General features: G+C 33.8%; 1 protein-coding gene across 1 annotated transcript; it reads left to right on the top strand.

Moving 5' to 3' along the window:
* Window positions 1-11,625: 11,625 nt before the first annotated feature.
* On the top strand, window positions 11,626-15,405 carry LOC141661646 (alpha-xylosidase 1-like). Its single transcript, XM_074468654.1, has 3 exons — window positions 11,626-11,846; window positions 12,055-12,722; window positions 13,517-15,405. The coding sequence occupies exons 1-3, from the start codon at window positions 11,626-11,628 to the stop codon at window positions 15,382-15,384; spliced, it is 2,757 nt and encodes a 918-aa protein (XP_074324755.1). The 3' UTR covers window positions 15,385-15,405.
* The last annotated feature ends 7,147 nt before the right edge of the window (window positions 15,406-22,552 follow it).

Raw genomic sequence — 22,552 nt, 5'->3', positions numbered from 1 at the left:
CATCCAGCTTATTCATGTGAAAGTTCACAACAAACTGCGAGAACGAACCTGGAAGTGATTGCAAGACCAAGTCTTGGCTCAGCTCCCCATCCATGGCAAAACCAAGTTGTCCAACACGTTCAATCAAATTGATCATCTTAAGTACATGGTCATTCACAGATGATCCCTCAGATATCCTACAACCGAACAGCTCCTTCGATATCTCATATCGAGCTATCCTCCCTGCCACATCATACAACTCTTGTAGATGCATAAGGATAGTGTGAGCATCCATATGCTCATGCTGCTTCTGTAGCTCAATGTTCATGGAAGCTAGCATGATGCATTGAGCAACATTTGCATCATCTATCCACTTACAATACACAACATGTTCATCATTATGTGCATCGTTAGCAGGTTCAGTAGGCTTAGGTGAGTCAAGCACATATTCCAGCTTCTCAACCCTGAGAACAATTCTCAAGTTTCGAAGCTAGTCAGCAAAATTAGGACCAGTCAACTTGTGAGCATCTAGTATACTCCGAAGTGATAGTGCAGAAGACATAATGTATATAGTAAATCTGTAAATGATGAATACATAACAACACTTAGCAAATATTCAATTTCATTTCAAAACACTATATGAATCGGGTCTTTATTCATAAGTGGCTCCCACTAGTTTATCTAATTTATATAACCCCCTTAAGTGAAAAATTAAGCATTCATAATGCTAGTGGGAATAGGGATCCTTCATTCCATCATACAACCTCGGCTGTAGCACGAAACGTCATGTGAAGTTCAATAGGCAGACATCTCTTGTCAACTATATCTTATGGTATTCCCTAATAAAACTTTAGCCTCTTGAATAATTGAGTCACGGCTGTAGCACGATAGACTCAATATTCTAAGTCAAGTCTAACCCAACATTTCGTACAATTGAATAAGTCTCCAGCGGCCCACGGCTGCAGCACGTAACGACCTTTAGATTCTAATTCAATGCACACATCTCTATGTAATAGACAAGTATTCCTTATTTCGAAATCAAAGCCCTCATCTGTAGCACGAAACGACAATGATTTAAAAATAAGAACTACTTTCTACCATGTTCGAAGGCTTTAACCGACACAAGCCCGTTGTGTCATTGGTCAATTACTACTTGATATTATTTAATTTTAGAGGGATTATATTATGTTACAAACATAATCATATTAAAAAGAGATTCGTCCTTTTAAATTAAATATTTCAAATCAATAATGGATAATCAGATGATTCCCAGATCGGGGGGAGCATTGTCAAGAGGCGTCACTTAATACCCCTTTCTTACAGATCGAAATCTGTTTTTGAAAGAATCATCCTTTCTCTCAATATTGAAAATTCATATTTAATTACGTGTTTCATAAACACAAGAATCTCATGATTGTATTCCTAATATTTATATTAAGGTCATGAAACAATTTCACTATACTAGATTGTCTAACATACATTTTATGTTAATTAAGTTCACCTAAATCTATCATCGCATGATAAGTTAAGCATATATCACACATATAAGCATGAATAAACGTAAAGGTAGGCATGTTAAATCATGTAGCATATTACTCTAAGCAAAATACATCTCTATGTATCACATGAAGCATTTAAAAGTAATTAAAACAATTAAATAACAGCTTAAAACACTACTGTTAGCTATAAACAGTCCGAAACAGTTTCAGGAAAAATAATTTAATACACCATTAGAAGCGTCTCGAAAAAACGAATCCAACGGCACTAAGCACGCCCCAAACGGACTCCCCACGCGCCCTCACGCGCCTCAAAAAGGGACCAGACGTGCCAATACGCGCACACGCGCCGTCAGGCGCGTAACTGACACTCAGCCACTCGCCCCCACGTGCACACGCGCCTCACGCGCCCTGACGGCTGAGCTGACGTCAGCGTGACATCATCTGATGACGTCAGCGCTGACCAGTTGACCGCGTGTCTGACACGCGCTGCGCGTGACACAAGAGCGCGTGACCCTCACGCGCGCTAGCCAACCGCGCGGTCCTTCGCCCGTTTCTGTCTTCTAGCAGCTTTTTTTTATTTAATAAACAGCCGCCGCCTTTGAACGTCGGGCCAACCCCATCAGCACCAGTACATACTATTTGAATTTCAGCAGGATGCAATATATATATATATACATAACAGATTACACATATATACATATTTTATTACGAATTTTAATTAAAACAACTTTAAAAATTCATAATAATTAATCCACACATCAAAAAATTATGAAAAAAATACCCAGACGATCTACAACACTTGTAGAACCCATATCTACAATCAAAACAATTTTGAGAAACAATTTCTAATTAATCATAATTAATCCATGATATAACTTGCAAAAATCATAATAAATTCATACATGATCAGAAAATTCTGAAAATTTTATCACAGATCTATATGCATACAACCTAAGCTCTGATACCATTGTAGGATTTTATACATCACAGAAGCATGGTATAATATTTTCTTGATATAAAATCCATATTAATCGCATACAAATCATGGATAAAACATATGGATCAATTACTTACCTTTAAAAGCGATCCAAGAATGATGAACGGAGATCCCTAGTAGCTGCTCCTCAAGTGTGAAGTACTCCACCGGTATCCACCAAAAGATCAAAGTAATGGAGGGAGGAAGAGGTTGAGAGAATTAGAGTTGCCTCCTTTTATTTTCTTTTTTAGAATTAGGGTTTGTTATTGGGTTGAGGCCAATAGGATTTATAATAGTATATTTATAGGCAAAAATTTCAGCTGAAATTTTTCCCATAAAATATTATTATTATTAACCCTTTAATTGATTATTCTCATTAACCAATTAAGTAATAATTAAAACACCTTTTAATCATTAATCCTTTTCTAAACACTTTAGAAAATAATTCTCTCACTTGATTTAATTTCCAAAAGTTAAATTCTTAATTAATAATATTAAGAACTTTTTTTAATTAATTTATAATTAATTAAATCTCATTTAATCAATTATTAAAATTGCTAATTAATTATTTATTTCATAAATAAATAATTACCAGCCATTATTAATTAATTCCTCCACCATTAAATCATTCTCTTTTATGGTGTGACCCTGTAGGTTCAATATTAAGCCGGTAGTAGAAATAAATAATAATAAAACTATTTTATCATTATTTATATAAATTCTCTAATTTATTAAATATGATTAATTAATAAATTAATCATATTTATTCTACATCGTGAGGGATACTTCTCAGCATATCGCGACTATCCGGATAATACGAATTCACTGCTTAGAATACCAAGAACATATTCACTGAATAGTTACCGTACAATTAATTCCTTCTACCCTGCAATGTCACGATTAAATACAAGGCATAGAACTTGTGTCAAGCCTATCTTATTTAATCATATGCTTTCCCATTCACTATGCTTAGTTATAATTAATGTGAATTAGAAACTCCCTTCTAATTTCACACTCTGGCCAGAGATTCCTGAACTAGCATAAGTGGATCAGCATTGAACATTCTCTTCCTTCACTGGAAGGGGTAGATCCTTTATTGATCATACACTATCTTCGTGTACAAATTCCTACACCCAGTAGAGCCCTTATTATTGTCCCTGGAGACTAAGAACTAAACCAAAGTATAGTTCAGTGTACACAAGATGACTATGATGACCTCAAGTCTAAGGATACTTGTACAACTATCACTATGTGAACATCTGCTGACACGTGAGTGAACTCCATCAGTTGTTCAGCTGTGTGAGTCATGTTCAGTGAACTTATTCTATAATAAGCACCTACATACTAGCTATAGTGTCACCACACAAATGTCTATGAGAACAGACATTCTTCATAATGAAGCAAGCATAATATGTACCGATCTTTACGGATTACTAATTACCAGTTAGTAATCCTACGACCAGGAACTATTTAAGTTCAGAGTTATCATCTTTTAGGTCTCATTATTATGATCTCATCATAATCCATCAAAAGCTTTACTCTAAACTATGGTATATCTTATTTAAATACTTAAATAGATAAAGCCCGCAATAAAAACAAAACAAGTCTTTTATTAATATCAATGAAATCAAAAAAGATTACATAAAAGTTATTTCTAAATCATCATACATGATTGGACTTAGGACACATCTCTTTCACAAGTAATGTTATTTACTAAGGAAAATTACTTTCTAGCTTTTCACAAGTACAAGTACTCTTGTTTAGTACTCCTCATATGCGCAACTAGATGGGTTTTCTAAGGCAATATACCTTGTACTCGCCACTTAGAGAAAAATTAATACAATCAAGTAAAAATCTCTCTCTTCGTCGCAAGTAAAGAATGAAAGAGGCTCCAAAGATCGCAAGTTACACTCCTAGGGACTTCAAGGTCGCAACTTACTTGATTTACCAAGGCAAACACCTCATCCCTCTCTCTAGTCGCCACTTACATGGATATGCATATTAAATCAAGTATAATATCCTCCTATGCACAAGTAAGTGAAGAATAAGGCTCCCAGGGATGCAAGTTGTGATTTATGCAAGTTGTCATATTCAAAATATTTGGTTCTAAGGAAGCCACGTATCCTTTCTCTCTCTCACCAACCTACCAGCTATATAATCAATCAAGAAGCAAATTAAAAAATAACTTCTCAGAATATTTCAAGTGAAGCTCTGTAGAATTTAATTCTCAGAGAAAGTTCAATTTTATTTATTGAAATTAAGGAGAGAAGTGCCACCCAATTTGATTCACACCATTAAAGACTTACATTTTGAAACACTCATCATTTTTAACTTCTTTATGTGTATTAATGATCATTTGATAAAAGCTATAGATCTTTAGAGTAATAAAAAGAACCCTAGAAGGATAACCTATTGTATTGGTTCTTTTTACAGTTATTGCTTCGAATTATTTGTATTTGGAGTTGTAAGCAAACCCTCTTGGTATTTATACTTTGAATAAAAGCATATTTACCCAAAAATCTCTGTGTTTGTTTATTTCATTTTCATAGTTTTATTATCCGCTGCATTTATTTGTGAAAAACGAAGAACATACATTTACTCCGCCTATAAATTTTGTACCTAAAAATATGTATAGATCAAAAAAAGTTATTACTGTGACAGTTGTTCGCAACTTACAAGGAAAAATAACCAACTTCGTTCAAGAAGGCACAATTCGGAAAATCGATTCAACTTCCAAAGAATTTCAGGTCTAACCACAATCTAGACTACTGGAAACTAAAATTCAACCCAGACTGGGGTCAAAAAGTAGCAAAATTTTCTCCAAGTCAACCAGGACTCATTCTTCTAGTCTGAATTGGTCTTTCCACACCCAACCCGAACTAGGGGCAAAAAGCAGCAAAATTTTCCTCAAGTCAACCAGGATTCAGTCTTTTAGCCCGGATTGGTCCTTTCACACACAACTTGAATGAGGGGGAAAAATAACAAATAGAATTCCTCAAGTCAACCAGGATTCACTCTTTTAGTCCGTATGGGTCCTTTTACACACAACCCGGACTGAGCGGCAAAAAGCAGCAAAGTTTCTTAAATTTAACCAAGATTCATTTTTTCTAGTCCGTATTGGTCTATTCAAACACAACCCAGATTGGGGGTAAAAAGCAACAAAATTTTCTTAAAGTAAACCATAATTCATTCTTCTAGTCCGGATTGGCCCTTTCAATCACAACCTAAATTGGGGGCAAAAAGCAGCAACATTTTCTCCAGAGCTTCCAATAATTACAGACTCTACTCTCCCACGCAGAAAATCTGCATATGGGAGTGTGGGGAAAATGATAGGGTATAAATAAACCAGTCCGGGTTCAACCAAGTCCCGGCCAGGAGCAACCCAGTCATGCGGCTCACAAGCGAGAAAGCCCAATATGGGGAAACAAGTGGAGCACATGTTATAATCAAGGTCCCCACATGACAATGACAACTATTAATGACCAATGATTGACACAATCAAGGCAGGTTTTATAGCACTATTGGCAAACTCTTGAGTGATCCCTACCTAAACATGTGTAAGGCATCCACTAGTGCAAGACGTCCTCTGATCCCAGAAATGAGCGGTCCAGATTGAAGGTACCATCTACTAAACCCTATTCTTCAGCTGTTAGGTTTCATAAGAGGGATATATTAAGCTAGAATGAGGGTTGAATAACTTAATTACCAATTTAAAAATTATTCTGGCGTTTTAAATATTTTATCCCCTTTTTAAAAACTTTACCGAGTAGTTATGCGGTTTATTAGTGCGAAAATAACATGGAAGGAAAGAAAATACCACATAATGATTTTATCCAGGTTCGTGATGGCGCAACCTCTAATAGATTCGCTCCCCTCTACATACAGTCCCTGAGCTCCTATATTTGTAAAATTTAGAATCCATATTGTAAAATTGATTCAACCAAAATCAATCAATATAGTTATATAAAAGAGAATACATGACATTTAGTTAACGCTTATCAAATCGTCTCATTCTATTTTTTAATTTTATTAATTTTTTGAGTTAATAAATATCAAAAATAACAATTACCTTATTAACTCCTAAATATATTACCATATGTCGTAATATTTTTCTAAAATTCCTACAACTTCTTCCATTAATTTTTTTTACAATATTTAAGATTAATAATTGAGGAAAGTCTTCACTAAAAATTAACTCCTAAATATATTGTCATTGTTCATAATATTCTACTAAAATTCCTATAACTTCTCCAATTTATATTTTTACAATTTTTAAGATAAATAATTGAGAAAAGTCTTGTTTAACAAGATACGTAGTTTAAACTTTTATTGAAAAAAGTATTAAGTAACAAGTTATGTAATGTAAAAAGGCAAGTAAATAATTTATATATACATAAGTGTCAATTGTAATAACTAAACTCCTGATTAAATATAGGGTAGCACTCCATGAGTACCCTCTTATATAGAGAATCGTGAAGAACCATTATCTAAAAAATATAAAATGTATAATATATTTTATTTTTCATCATATATAGTCATAAATTTTAATTATCAAGTTAAAAATCAAAGTTACACAATTTTTTATTTAAAAAATTATTAAAATTATTAAAAAAAATTAAATTGGTTCTATAGCAGAATCACAGTAGAATAACACTTATTAAAATTATTCCACTGTAGAATCAAATTTAAAATCAAGTAATTTTATCAAATTTTAATTGTTAAATTTTATTATATTTATTATTCTAGATTAGCATCGAATTTTATATATTTTAAAATAAAATTTTACAATTTGTGATGAGATTCTAAAATAAAAACAATGATTTCTCCATATAAGATGGTTCTCCACGGAGTAAAGGCCATTAAATATATTATATATTTTCTTAAAATTTCTACAACTTCTATTATTAAGATTTTTACAATTTATAAGATAAATAATTGAGAAAAGTCATGATTAACAAGTTAGGTAGTTTAAAATTTAATTGAGAAAATTCTTGACTAATAACTTAGGTATATATATTATATATATAGGCTATTCCAAAAACCAATTTAGAATAAAAACCAATTTAGAATAGAAACTAGAAACCAAATAATTTTTTTAAAGTTAATTCGAAATATAACACATATGTTATTCAAATCGATCGTTGAGAGATGTAGAAAAATACGGTGAAATCGGATTTTTTAAAAAAATTACGATTTAACGGAAAATATTAAATTAAAAACGAAGGGAAAAAACTGAAATCGGGTGTGGGAGGGTGCAGGGTAGTTGGGTGATGTGATTTAGGGAGGACCATTAGACTGGGTAGATCTAATGGTTTAGATTAGTTCTAAGTTTCTATTTTAATTTTAGTTTGTATTTGATCATTCCCCTATATATATATGCCAATTGTTTGACTTCAAAAACGAAATCGTTGTCTAGGGTTTTTTCATTACATTTCAATTTTTTATTTTGCATTTTATTATAATTTTGTTATTCTATATTTTGTTAAACCTTTAATTTTGTGTTAATTGTTTGATTAATTTATTATTTTAGAGTGCAGTGTTTTGTTTAAGAAATAATTGTGGAGGTGGATGCTAGAAGACTTTGAGGTTCGTTTTGTACAAATTTGATTATAAAGTAGGTTACTCCATATTTAAATTTAAGTAATTTTGATATAATAAAAGAATATAGCGAAACACAATACATGTTCGAGATTTTGATAACGATAAGAATAAATTTGACATATATTAGCAAAAGACATATATAATAATAAAAAAGACCAATAATTTTATATATTAATGTATTTTCTGATGTACATTAATATTATAATTATAAAATATTTATTTTATTTTCAATGTAGGCCATGCATAAATCATTTTTAATAATAATATTTAATAATTTCTTGAAAAAAACTATGGAATGCCGTCCCGAAACACGGCTTAATGTCCTATGTTAATAAACTGATTGTATGAAAAAATAAATTAACTTTGATTCGTTTCGGAAACATGGACTTGTTTTAGGTAAAAAAAATATAAATTTCGGTAGAACAATTTTTAAAGTTGTAAAATCTGAATCTAAACTTATTTGATTACTCAGGTTACAACAAACGCAAGTCGACTTGCTTTAAAATGTATCTGTCAGCTCGAGTTTCATGATTTTGTTATGAACTCCCTGCCATTGGTATTTGGTAGTTTGTTTGATTCCGTTTTTTCTACTGTTCGAAAAGCAAAAATGAAAGTTACACATAACAGGGTCGGCAACGAAATAGACAGAATTTTATTCCAAAATAATATCATTATTAGAACAGGAACCTTAATCATTTAAGTTGTCTAGAAGATTTTTTTAGCAAAAATAAATATATAAATAATCTATTTTTTTATATATACATGATAATTATGAAAAATTAAAAATTTAATATATTTTCATTTGTTCTTTCTTATAATAGTGATAAATTTCCTGCCTACACAAAAATTACAACAATCAAAATTACCTAAATTTCTAATTTTTCATGATTATCATGTCTTCGTGAGCAGGCAATAAAAAAATAGATAAACAATATTGTGAAAAGTTGAAGCAATAATAATGGGTTTACAATTTGACATCATGACGTAACTAATAAAATCTAAGGAAAGCATGGTAAAATTTTGATATATAAATTCAAAATATGAATTCAATTTTTTCAAGAAATTAATCCTCTTATAGTATCTCCTATCGTTAAGGTCTCTTAGCAAACATATCAACATGACATCAAAGTTATATTAATTATACAAAATCTTTAAAATACATATTACTTCAAATTGTGCGGAATACGAATTAAACAAGTTTGACCGGTTACAAGTTAAACAAGTAAAATTTTAATTAAAGGAATTGAAAATTCAATCAAAATTCGTTCATTTGTCAATCATATCTAGAATATACTCTATGTTACTATTTTAGAATTGAATTTTATTGCGGGTAATATCAATTTATTGGATTCTATTCGTAATAATTTGTATATTTGATTTTTCACTTCGAATACCACTATTTTTGGTAAACTGTAATAAAATTGATTTCGTTTTGAAAATAAATTCTATATTAGTGAAGAATATAAAATAGATTTTTAAATCTTGTAAAATGGTGTCAATATTAGTGAAATATTAATGATCAAGTTTGATTAGTAATTTAAATATATATCACTAATTTTAACTCCGTTTTACATGATTTAAAGGTCAATTGCATGTATTTTTTTACAATTATTTCAAATATACAATTTATTTTCCAGTTTGAAATCAATTTTATTAGATTTTACTTAACACGGGATATTCGAAGTAAAAAATCAAATATATAGCATTACCCCATGTGTAGACCTGACAATTTTGGACAAAACACGATTTACACGACACGAAACGACACGAAAATTTAGTGTTTGTGTTTGCCTTTTTAGTACACGACATGAAAATACACGAATACGAAAGTACACGACTAAGATTTAGTGTCGGTTTTGTATTTTCCCTTCAAGTACACGACACGAAGTATAGGACATAAGTAAATATTATAATAAAATATTAATATTTATAATAAATATATGTATATTTATAATAGATATATGCATATTTATTTTTTAAACAGATACCTAATTTTATAATATGTATATAAATGTAATATAAATATATATTTTTAATATATTTCATAAAAAATTTACCTAAAAACTTATATTTTTATTTATTTTTCAATTTATTTTAATTAATAGTAATATTCGATTTTACACAAAAATTACGACACGAAACGACGCGAAACGAAAGTACACGAACACGAATGTACACGAACCCTAAACATGTTGATTTTGTGTTTGACCTTCAAGTATACGAAACACGAAAATACATTACACGAAAGTATACGACACGAACGAATTATCAGGTCTACCATGTGTAAGCTAATAAATTGATGTTAATAACAGAAAAGAAAAAACCTGCAATACAGTGATATCATAAAGAATATCTCATAATTTAAAGAGGGTAAAATTATCCTCTTGGTCACGGGTTCGAATCCCACGGGAGGAGAATTTATGATTATACCTCCTGAGTCAGAGCATGTCGCTTAAATGCGATTTACCCAGGTTCACGTGATTTGCAGACTATTACGTGAGCCCATTGGGTTTACTCAGTGCGCACCCGAAGGGTAGCGGCTGCGGTTTACCAACGATAAAAAAAATAACTTTTCTTTAGTTGGTTGGAACTTCAATCGGAGAAAAGGGCGATGCTAAAAGCCTAGAACAAATGGCGTACATGAAAAACCAGCATTGCATGCATACACCAGATACACTAGCTAATTAGCTATCAGTCTGCCAGTTCATATATTAGTTCATGTGATATGAACCTGATAAATAAAAATGAGAACAGAGCATACTAGTTGAATACTTGAATTGTTCTGATTCTGATTACTCAATTTCGTACGTCATATTTCGTCACTGATACAAACATAATCCGGAGTCTCTTGCAATCACCGGAAGCATACATATAAGTTCCGGAGCAAGACAATAAGCTCCGGATAACAAGTTTAATATTATGCTGCTATAATTCAAGTCAAGTCAAGGATTCAATCATGTCTACTTTACTTTGTTGGAAATCAATTTGCATAGTGCTTTTAGTTTTAATGTTGCTAATTAATTAATTTTGAATAAAAAAAATTAAAGAACATGCTAAATAGTGAACTTCTCCGTAACGAGTAGATACTTCCGCAGAAGCATGATCAATTCTCGGGATTAATAAATTTGCAGCTCTCCTAGTTGAATCAACAACATTAAAATTCGAGTATTCTGTATGGTGATAATTGAACAATCTTAGTATAAAATTGTGTTTTCAATCTCACAACTTTTTTGCACTAAACATGTACATGATGGAATCAGTTTGTATTCTTCTAATCAATATATGCATGCAGTTTCCATATTATATGTACTTCAACTACATTGTTGCATTCTACCATTTTTAGCGTTCTTAACTAATTGAATTCATTTGTTACCAAGATCAGGAAAAAAGGATCATATAAGCTTCTACAAGTAACTTTGTATTTGCAACATTTTTTCCCTCAAGTATATGTAATCACTGGTATCCTACTAATCTTTATTATAGAAAACAGTATATTTATACATCTCCTCTGCCATTAGGCTTCTTTACTACTTACTACTCAAACATTTCCACTGGCCACTGCCAATCTTCATGTTTAGTTCTCAGTTTCTCGTTTCTCTACTTGTTCTTGCATTAGCATTGCTGCTGTGCAACACCTGCAGCGGTGCAGATTCAAGTACCAAGATCGGTAATGGCTACCGTCTGATCTCCGTTCAAGACTCCCCTGATGGAGGCTTTATAGGGTACCTGCAAGTCAAACAAAAGAACAACATATATGGCCCTGATATCCCACTCTTGCAACTCTACGTTAAGTAAGTCATTTGAAATCTACTTAAAATTTGCAAAACAACTGCACGAAAGTATTAAAAGGCAAAGAAATAGTATAACTGTAGCAGCAAAATCTGTCTGAACAATGATAATGTGCCGTAAAAAATGTAAAACAGTTGTAAATATTAAAAGTAGAAGCACAATAGTATTATTTTGCAAGGCTCAACTGTAATATAAAAATTATACTTTCAGGCATGAAACAGATGGGCGATTAAGGGTCCATATAAGTGATGCAAATAAGAAAAGATGGGAAGTTCCATACAATCTCTTACCCAGAGCCCAACCACCTAAGATCAAGTCCATTGCCAGGTCCAGAAAAAGGCCCTTGGTAACATCAGAATACTCGAACACTGAGCTAATCTTCAGATACACTCTCGACCCATTTGAGTTTGCAGTAATGAGAAGATCTAACAGAGATACCCTATTCAACTCATCAGGCCCCTTTAGCAGTTTGGTGTTCAAGGATCAATATTTAGAAATATCTACCCAATTGCCTAAAGATGCTTCTTTATATGGCCTAGGAGAGAACACACAGCCTAATGGAATTAAACTCAAACCAAATGAACGTTACACTTTGTATGCAACAGATATATCTGCATATAATGTTAATACAGATCTTTATGGTTCACATCCAGTGTACATGGATTTGAGAAATGTGGGTCAAGAGGCCAAAGCACATGCAGTTTTGTTGTTAAATAGTAATGGGATGGATGTGGTTTATACAGGGACTTATTTGACATACAAGGTCATTGGAGGTGTTTTGGACTTTTACTTCTTTTCTGGCCCAACTCCACTTGCTGTTGTGGATCAGTACACTGAGTTTGTGGGTCGACCTGCTGCAATGCCATACTGGTCCCTTGGTAACTAAGCTGCAAACCATTTTTTTTCATCTCTGCTGCTCTGTATTCTCTTGTGCATGATTGCATATGATTCAGTTGTCTAAAGTGTCTGTTAGTTAGTACAGATTTAACTTTCAACTAGGGGATTCATTAATGTGCATCAGTGCATGTTTAATGTGTTCACATCATACTTTTTTTCTTCATCTATATTTTTGATCGGTCGGTATGGCATTTTTGCACTGAAATAGATTGACTTAAAGCCGGCTTTGCTAAACTTAGGCCACAAATATAGCTAAAATGTACGCTCTTTTCACGCAGACTGGCTTCATATATCTGAAAGTACAGAATTAACCACAGCCTGTGATTAGTCGATCTAAAATTGGCTCATATTTATTCACTTTCTCATATCATTTGCAGGGTGCCCCTGACTTTAGAGTGATAACTTAGAAAGTCTGGATGCTTAAGGTTAAAGCTAGTTTTTTAGTCCAGAGTCCAAACCATTCACCTTGCAATTTAAATATATAAGCAAACATGGGAAGTCGATCAAGGCTTCTTGCTATAGATGCTTAGAGTAAGCTTTTTAGCTATCTCAAGAAGAGAGTGAGAATCTAAATTTTTGTTACAATTTGACAATGAAATTAGTTACATGTAACAAATTATGGAATTTGTGATGCGAATTCCCTGTAGGCGATGCATGATAACATTCTATTGATTACTTTCATTTTTTTTAACCAAGTAAATTATGCTTCTAAATATGTAGTAACAAGCAGCACATAGAAAATGTTCACGAACCCTTGTGTATTTCGGAACTGCAGGATTTCACCAAAGCAGGTGGGGCTACCGTAACCTGTCTGTAGTTGAAGAGACTGTTGAGAACTACAAAAAAGCTTACATCCCCCTTGATGTGATTTGGAATGACGATGACACCATGGATTCCTACAAAGACTTTTCACTTAATCGTGTGGCCTATCCTCGTAAAAAATTGTTGGCATTTTTGAATAAATTACATTCTCAGGGAATGAAGTATATAGTTCTCATTGATCCAGGTATTAATGTCAATTCTACATATGATGTCTACCAGAGAGGCATGGCCAATGATGTCTTCATTAAATATCACGGCAAACCTTATCTAGCCCAGGTATGGCCTGGAGCTGTTTACTTCCCAGACTTTCTAAACCCTAAAACGGTTTCATGGTGGGGTGATGAAATTAAGAAATTTCATGAACTTATCCCCGTCGATGGTCTCTGGATCGACATGAATGAAGCTTCTAATTTTTGTTCGGGACTGTGCACGATTCCTGAGGGTAGAAAGTGTCCTTCAGAAGCTGGACCGCGTTGGGATTGCTGCCTAGACTGCAGGAACATAACAGATACAAGATGGGATAATCCACCTTACAAGATAAATGCTTCTGGAATGGTGGAAGCACCTGGATTTAAAACAATAGCAACTAGTGCCACACACTATAATGGAGTTCTAGAGTATAATGCTCATAGTCTTTATGGATTTTCTCAAGCTATTGCAACTCACAAGGCACTTAAAGATATTCAAGGTAAGCGTCCATTCATTTTAACACGCTCCACTTATGTTGGTTCTGGTCATTATGCTGCTCACTGGACTGGTGACAACAAGGGTACATGGGAGGATCTACGCTATTCAATTTCCACCATATTAAATTTTGGCATATTTGGTGTTCCCATGGTGGGATCAGATATATGTGGTTTCTACCCTGCACCTACCGAAGAGCTCTGCAATCGTTGGATTGAACTCGGTGCTTTCTATCCCTTTTCAAGGGATCATGCAAATTACTATTCTCCTAAACAAGAGCTTTATCAATGGGAATCAGTTGCTAAATCTGCTCGAAATGCTCTAGGATTGAGGTACAAACTCCTCCCACATCTGTATACGCTGACATACGAAGCACATATCAGTGGAGCTCCAATTGCACGCCCCATTTTCTTCTCATTTCCCCAATGTACCATGTGTAACGGATTAAGCACACAATTCCTGATAGGAAGCAGTATCATGGTCTCACCGGTGCTTGCGCCAAATGAAACAAAGGTTGATGCTTTTTTCCCTCCAGGTACATGGTACAACATGTTTAATATGTCAAGTGCCATAGTCTTAGAGAAAGGCCAATATGTATCACTGGACGCGCCTTTATATGTGATCAATGTCCATGTTTATCAAAATGCCATAATCCCCATGCAGCAAGGTGGATTGACATCTAAAGCAGCTAGAAAGACGCCATTTAGCCTTGTAGTGACCTTCCCCGCGGGTGCTACTAAAGGCCAAGCCGCGGGAAATTTGTTTGTGGATGAAGATGAGTTGCCAGATATGAAACTTGGAAATGGTTTTTCTACACATATAGACTTCCATGCAACTATAAACAAAGGAAGGGTCAAAGTATGGTCAGATGTTCAGGAGCCTAATTTTGCATTAGACAGAGGATTCTTCATTGAGAAAGTTATTGTACTGGGATTAAATGGAGTTGAAGGTACATTTGGTGTTGAATTTGATAATGTTGCTGTTGATGTATCAAATATTGATATAACAACACCAGAAAATTGTGATCTCAATGTTGATAGTGTTCTGAGAAAGAGTGTGATGGTGGAGATCAAAGGTTTGAAGTTAGCAGTTGGGAAGAAGTTTACAATTTCATGGCAAACGGTGATTGAAGACTGAACCGTGTTGTTTTGTATCAAAAGAAAAAATAAATAAAATTTGAAGGTGTTCTCAACTCCTTGGATTCTGAAACAGAGTGAGCCATAAAAATTGAACCATCACAAATATATAAAGACAACAATAAGACTGAGAATTTTCCAAAAGCTTAATAAGACTCAGAATTTTCCATTAGCTTCTTTTAGTAGTTCGACTAATTTGGCTTTTGAAACATATGGTAGTTCTACATTTTATGGCCAAAAATTTCTACAATTTACCCGGTGCGCATGTGAAAGCTAGCGGCTGCGGGTTATCTACGATAAAAAAAATCAACAATTAATTAATTGATTTTTACAATAATTATAATAGTAATTCCTAATTTCCTATACTGCTATAATCGTGAAAATGTGTAACTACTAATCTGGCAACTGTTTAGCTGCTACAAGAACCATTGTGGCTGTTTGGGAAATCTGAAAATAATTAACTTACGACTTAAAATGAATAAGTGAATTATAAGTGATAAGTAAAAAAAATACTTAGAAATTAAATAAGTGTTTGGATAATTTTACTTATAAGTCAAAATAAAAAAAATTCTTAAATGAGCTAAAATAAATAATTATTAAATATAATTATCTAAATTCTTGAATTTCAAGTTAGATTAACATTTAAAAATATATATTTTAAAACTGAGGTTAACAAATCAGCCAAAAATTAAAATAAGTTGAGAAAAAATACGTCTTACTAACATTCAACTTATCAGCTTATAAGTTATAAATTCAACTTATAAGTTGGGTCGACAAACACTCGTCGATAAGCTGTTACGGGCTTATAAGCCACAAGTGACTTATAAGTACAGTGCCAAACAGGCCCATTTATTGTTTTTCACGTACAGTATCAAAGTTTACAAGACTGAAATTTACTGAAGTTGTTTTGAGCCATGACACACAAATTAACCCAATTTTTGTGAAGTATGACAGAATTACCAAGTCCTAAAAGAAGAAGTGTAGGATGGTGTAACCAACTACTAATATAATCAACAGAAGTTTAAACAACTAAGAACATAATTGAAATCAATTGAAGGTACAGAGAAGAAAATGAGTTGGAAATCATAATAAAATTGAAGAACCGTAAAGCAACAGCAAAACAAAAGGTTCACGATTCAGAATGGTGCTCTCCTCTACTCCCTAAACCTTATATAATCCCACCACATGGGTTGGACACGTGTCAACAATCTAACGGTTGACTCTTCCAAACCGTTATGCACATGATCCGAGATATTCTTACTAAAACGACACAGTTTATAAAATATAAATAGGTAACTAAATAGCTGACGTGGAAAATACAGCTGATTTAGTTACAATGCTCCCTCCATAAACAATTCTTGTCCTCAAGGATTGAAGTCAGGATATTGTTCCTGAATGACAGTTGCCAGTTCCCAAGTTGCATCTTCTGGGACTGAATTTGACCACTGGATGAGCCATTGTACGACTGCAGCATTACCTTTCTTGATGATCTTCCTGAAAGGAATATGTCCTAAGTCCAATCATGTATTAGGATTTAGGAATAACTTCCTGTGTAATCTGTTTTGATTTCATTGATATTAATAAAAGACTTGTTTTGTTTTTATTACGGGCTCTATCTATTTAAGTGTTTAAATAAGATATACCATAGTTTAGAGTAAAGCTTTTTATGGATTAGGATGAGATCATAATAGTGAGACCTAAAATATGATAACTCTAAACTTAAATAGATCCTGATCATAGGATTACTAACTGGTAATTAATAATCCGCAAAGATCGGTACATACTATGCTTGCTTCATTATGAAGGATGTCTGTTCTCATAGACATTTGTGTGGTGACACTATAGCTAGTATGTAGGTGCTTATTATAGAATAAGTTCACTGAACATGACTCGCACAGCTGAACAACTGATGGAGTTCACTCACGTGTCAGCAGTTGTTCACATAGTGATAGTTGTACAAGTATCCTTAGACTTGAGGTCATCATAGTCATCTTGTGTACACTGAACTATGCTTTGGTTTAGTTCTTAGTCTTCAGGGACAATTATTAGGGCTCTACTGGGTATAGGAATTTGTACACGAAGATAGTGTATGATCAATAAAGGATCTACCCCTTCCAGTGAAGGAAGCGAATGTTCAAGGCTGATCCACTTATGCTAGTTCAGGAATCTCTGGCCAGAGTAAATGAAATTAGAAAGGAGTTTCTAATTTGCATAGAACTAAGCATAGTAAATGGTAAGCAAGTGATTAAATTAGATAGGCTTGACACGAGATCCATGCCTTGTATTTAATCGGGACATTGTAGGGTAGAAGGAGTTTATTGTACGGTAACTATTCACTGAATAGGTTCTTGGTATTCTAATCAGTGAATTCGTATAATCCGGATAGTCGCGATATGCTGAGAAGTATCCCTCACGATGTAGAATAAATGTGATTAATTGATTAATCATATTTAATAAATTAGAGAATTTATATAAATAATGATAAAATAGTTTTATTATTATTTATTTCTACTACCGGCTTAATATTGAACCTACATGGTCACACCATAAAAAGAGAATGATTTAATGGTGGAGGAATTAATTAATAATGGCTAATAATTATTTATTTATGAAATAAATAATTAATTGGCAAATTTAATAATTGATTAAATGAGATTTAATTAATTATAAATTAATTAAGAAAAGTTCTTAATATTATTAATTATGAATTTAATTTTTGGAAATTAAATTAAGAGAGAGAATTTTTTCTAAAGTGTTTAGAAAAAGGATTAATAATTAAAAGGTGTTTTAATTATTAATGAGAATAATAAATGGGATAATAATAATAATATTTATGGGAAAATTTTAGTTGAAAATTTTGCCTATAAATATACTATTATAAACCCTATTTTTATTCCAACCCCAAAATTTTATAAAACCTAATTCTCTCTACCTCCTCCTGCTCCTTAACGTCGTTTTCTTGGTGGATACCGGTGGAGTGCTTCACGTTTGAGGAGCAGCTGCTAAGGATCTCCGATCGTTGCTTTTGGATCACATATTAAAGGTTAGTAATCGATCCCTATGTTTTTACCACGATTTATATGCTTTTATTTGGATTTTATATGTGTAAAAGTGTTTTGTCATGCCTCCGCTGCGATTAAAATCCAACAATGGTATTAGAGCATAGGTTGTAATGATATAGATCTGTGGTAAAAATTTCAGAATTTTATGTGCTTGTATGAATTAATTATGATTTTTACAAGTTATATCATGGATTAATTTTGTCTGATGAGAAATCGTTTCTCAGAATAATTTTGAACGTTGATCTGGGTTCTACAAGTGTTGTAGATCGTCTGGGTATTTTTCTTATAATTTTATGATGTATAGATTATTTATTATGAATTTTTGAAGTTGTTGCAATTAAAATTCGTAATTAAATTATCATATATATATGTATTATTTGTTAGTATGTATATATATATATCTTCTGTGTTGTTGCTGCTGCTATTAAAGAGAGCAGACAATTGTTGAATGCACGGAAAAGAGAGTACAGATGAGTTGACAGGGACGGCGGCACGTTGTTCGAGGAGAGAAAAGACGGCGACTGCTGAAAAATAGAACGGAGGACCGCGCGTCGACCACGCGCGCGTGGGGCTCAGGCGCGCGTGGGGTTCACGCGCGGCGCGTGGAAGACACGCGCTGATGACGTCATGCTGACGTCATCAGGGTTCGGGCGCATGACGCGCGTGTGCGCGTGGGGGCGCGTGGGGAACAGTCACACACGCGCCTGACAGCGCGTATGCGCGTGGGTGCGCGTGGGAGATCTTCTTTCGGCGCGTGCGGGCGCGTGGCAGCTCAGAATTAGGCGATTTTGGTGCCGTTGGATTCGTCTTTTCGAGACGCTTCTAATGGTATATTATATGATATTTTAAGAAATTGTTTCGAACTGTTTATAGCTAACATAAGTGTTTTAAAGCTGTTTTTAACTGTTTTAATTGCTTTTATATGCTTCATGTGATACATAGAGATGTATAATGCTTAGACTAATATACTAGATGATATAACATGCCTACCTTGATGTTTAATCATGTTTATATATGTGATATATGCTTAGTTTATCATGCAATGATAGATTTAGGTGAACTTAAATGAACATAAGGCGTTTGTTAGACAACCTAGTATAGTGAAATTGTTTCATAACCTTAAGAATAATATTATGAATACAATCATGAGATTCTTGTGTTTATAAAACACGTAATTGAATATGAATTTTCGATATGAGAGAAAGGATGATTCTGTCAACAACAGATTTCTATCTGTAAGAAAGGGTTATTAAGTGACGCCTCTTGACAATGCTCCACCCGATCTGGGAATCATCTGATTATTGATTATTGATTTGAAATATTTAATTTAAAAGGAAGAATCTCTTTATAATATGATTATGATTGTAACGTAATATAATCCCTCTAAAATTAAATAATATCAAGTAGTAATTGGCCAATGACACAACGGGCTTGTGTCGGTCATAGCCTTCCAACATGATAGAAAATGAGTTCTTATTTTTGAATCATTGTCGTTTCGTGCTACAGCCGAGGGCTTTGATTTCGAAATAAGAAATACTTGTCTATTACATAGAGATGTGTACATTGAATAAGAATCTAAAGGTCGTTACGTGCCACAGCCGTGGGCCTTTGGGGACTGATTCAATTGTACGGAATGTTGGGTTAGACTTGACTTAGAATATTAAGTTTGTCGTGCCACAACCGTGACTCAATTATTCAAGAGGCTAAAGTTTGATTAGGGAATAACATTAGATGTAATTGACAAGAGTTGTCTGCCTATTGAACATTACATGGCGTTTCGTGCCACAGCCGGGGTTGTGTAATGGAATGTAGGATCCCTATTCCCACTAGCATTATGAATGCTTAATTTTTCACGTAGGGGGTTGAATAAATTAGATAAACTAGTGGGAGCCACTTATGAATAAAGACCCGATTCATATAGTGTTTTAAAAATGAAATCGAATATTTGCTAAGTGTTGTTATGTGTTTATCATTTACAGATTTACAATATACATTATGTCTTCTACACTATTACTCAGGAGCATACTAGATGCTCACAAGTTGACTGGTCCTAATTATGCTGACTGGCTTCGAAACTTGAGAATTGTTCTCAGGATTGAGAAGCTGGAATACGTGATTGACTCACCTAAGTCTACTGAACCTGCTAGTGATGCGCATAATGATGAACATGTTGTGTATCGTAAGTGGATAGATGATGCAAATGTTGCTCAATGCATCATGCTAGCTTCCATGAATATTGAGCTACAGAAGCAACATGAGCATAAGGATGCTCACACTATCCTCATGCATATACAAGAGTTGTATGCTGTGGCAGGGAGGACAGCTCGATATGAGATATCGAAGGAGCTGTTCGGTTGTAGGATGTCTGAGGGAACATCTGTGAATGACCATGTACTTAAGATGATCAATTTGATTGAACGTCTTGGATAACTTGGTTTTGCCATGGATGGGGAGCTGAGCCAAGACTTGGTCTTGCAATCGCTTCCGAGGTCGTTCTCGCAGTTTGTTGTGAACTTTCACATGAATAAGTTGGATGTCAGCCTGCCTGAACTCCACAACATGTTGAAGACTGCGGAATCGAATTTTCCCCATAAGAAGAGTTCTGTTCTTCTAATTGGTGAAGGTTCCAATCCTAAGAAAAGGAAGAGGAACCCTTCCAAGAAGAAGAAAGTATGTGAGAAAACGCCGGTTCCACCAAAAGCTGAAGACCCCAAGAGCAAAGTTGTTTGCTTTCACTGTAACAAGGTGGGGCACTGGAAGAGGAACTGCAAGGTTTACCTTGCAGAATTGAAGAAGAAGAAGGGTAGTGAGACTACCGCTTCTGATTCAGGTATGTTCATGATAGAAGTGAATATGTCATTAAATCAAATTTCTACTTGGGTATTAGATACCTCAAGTGGTTCTCAAATCTGCAATTTGTTGCAGGGACTAAGGAGAAGTATGACTCTTGAAGAAGAGGAGGTGATTCTACTGATGGGAAATGGAGCAAGAGTTGCTGCTGAAGATGTAGAATCATTTCATTTACATATGCCTACGGGCAAGACTATTGTTTTTAAATAATTGTTATTTTGTTCCCTCGATTGTGAGGAATATTATTCCCATGTTAGACTTGGCTGGATTTTCATTTATTATTGAGAATAATGAATGTTCTATTCTTAGAGATAATATTCTTTATGGACGTGGTGCTTTAAATAATGGTCTGTATATATGTGACATAATTTACTTCAGATTGAACAAACTAATAAAAGAAAAGGGATGATGAAAATCTCACTTTATAGTGGCACTGCAGTCTCCATTTAGTAGACATGTAGAGAGGACTGCAAATTTGCTAGGAATGGTACACACAGATGTATGTGGACCAATGTCTACGCAAGCCATAGGTGGATTTTCATACTTCATTACTTTCATAGATGATAGATCTGGATTCAGATATATGTTTGATGAAACACAAGTCTGAGGCCTTTGAAAGTTCAAAGAATAGAAGTATGAAGTGGAGAAACAACCAAACATAGTATTATAACTCTTCGATTAGATCGAGGTGTTGAATACTTGAATGGAGAGTTTCTGGATTATCTCAAAGTAAATGGTATAGTCTCCCAGTGGACTCCTCCAGATTGGTATCTAAAAGGAGAAATCGAACTTTGTTAGACATAGTTCGGTCCATGATGAGCTATGAGAATCTTCCAGTAGTCCTATGGGGTTACGCATTAAAAACCTCAGCATATTTACTGAATAAGGTGCTTTCCAAATCTGTTCCTCAAACTCCGTATGAGATATGGAAAGAAAGGAAACCGAGTCTTAAACACGTTAAGGTTTGGGGATGTCCAGCTTATGTCAAATAAGTTGACCCAAATAAGCTGGAATATCGATCCGTAAAATATAGTTTTGTGGGATATCCTAAAGAGACTTTAGGGTATTACTTTTACACCGATTATCGGGTGTTTGTCTCCAGACATGCTACCTTCTTGGAAAAGGAGTTTATCCTTGAAGGAAACAGTGGGAGCAAAATTTGAACTTGATGAAGTTCAAGAAGCACAAACTACTACGGATCAAGTGGAAACACCTGTTCCGACTGAACAACCTTTTGTGGAACAGCCCATTCATAGA

This window comes from Apium graveolens, chromosome 5 (assembly GCF_009905375.1).
Source record: "Apium graveolens cultivar Ventura chromosome 5, ASM990537v1, whole genome shotgun sequence".
Lineage (NCBI taxonomy): Eukaryota > Viridiplantae > Streptophyta > Magnoliopsida > Apiales > Apiaceae > Apium > Apium graveolens.
Note: the sequence above shows the minus strand (reverse complement) of the source record. Positions and strands in the feature narration are given on the sequence as shown.

Excerpts from the sequence above, each read along its gene's own strand:
- LOC141661646 (XM_074468654.1), top strand. The coding sequence starts at position 11,626 with ATGTTTAGTTCTCAGTTTCTCGTTTCTCTACTTGTTCTTGCATTAGCA. Across the intron at positions 11,847-12,054 it reads CTCTTGCAACTCTACGTTAA|GCATGAAACAGATGGGCGAT; the intron begins GTAAGTCATTTG and ends TTATACTTTCAG. Across the intron at positions 12,723-13,516 it reads AATGCCATACTGGTCCCTTG|GATTTCACCAAAGCAGGTGG; the intron begins GTAACTAAGCTG and ends TCGGAACTGCAG.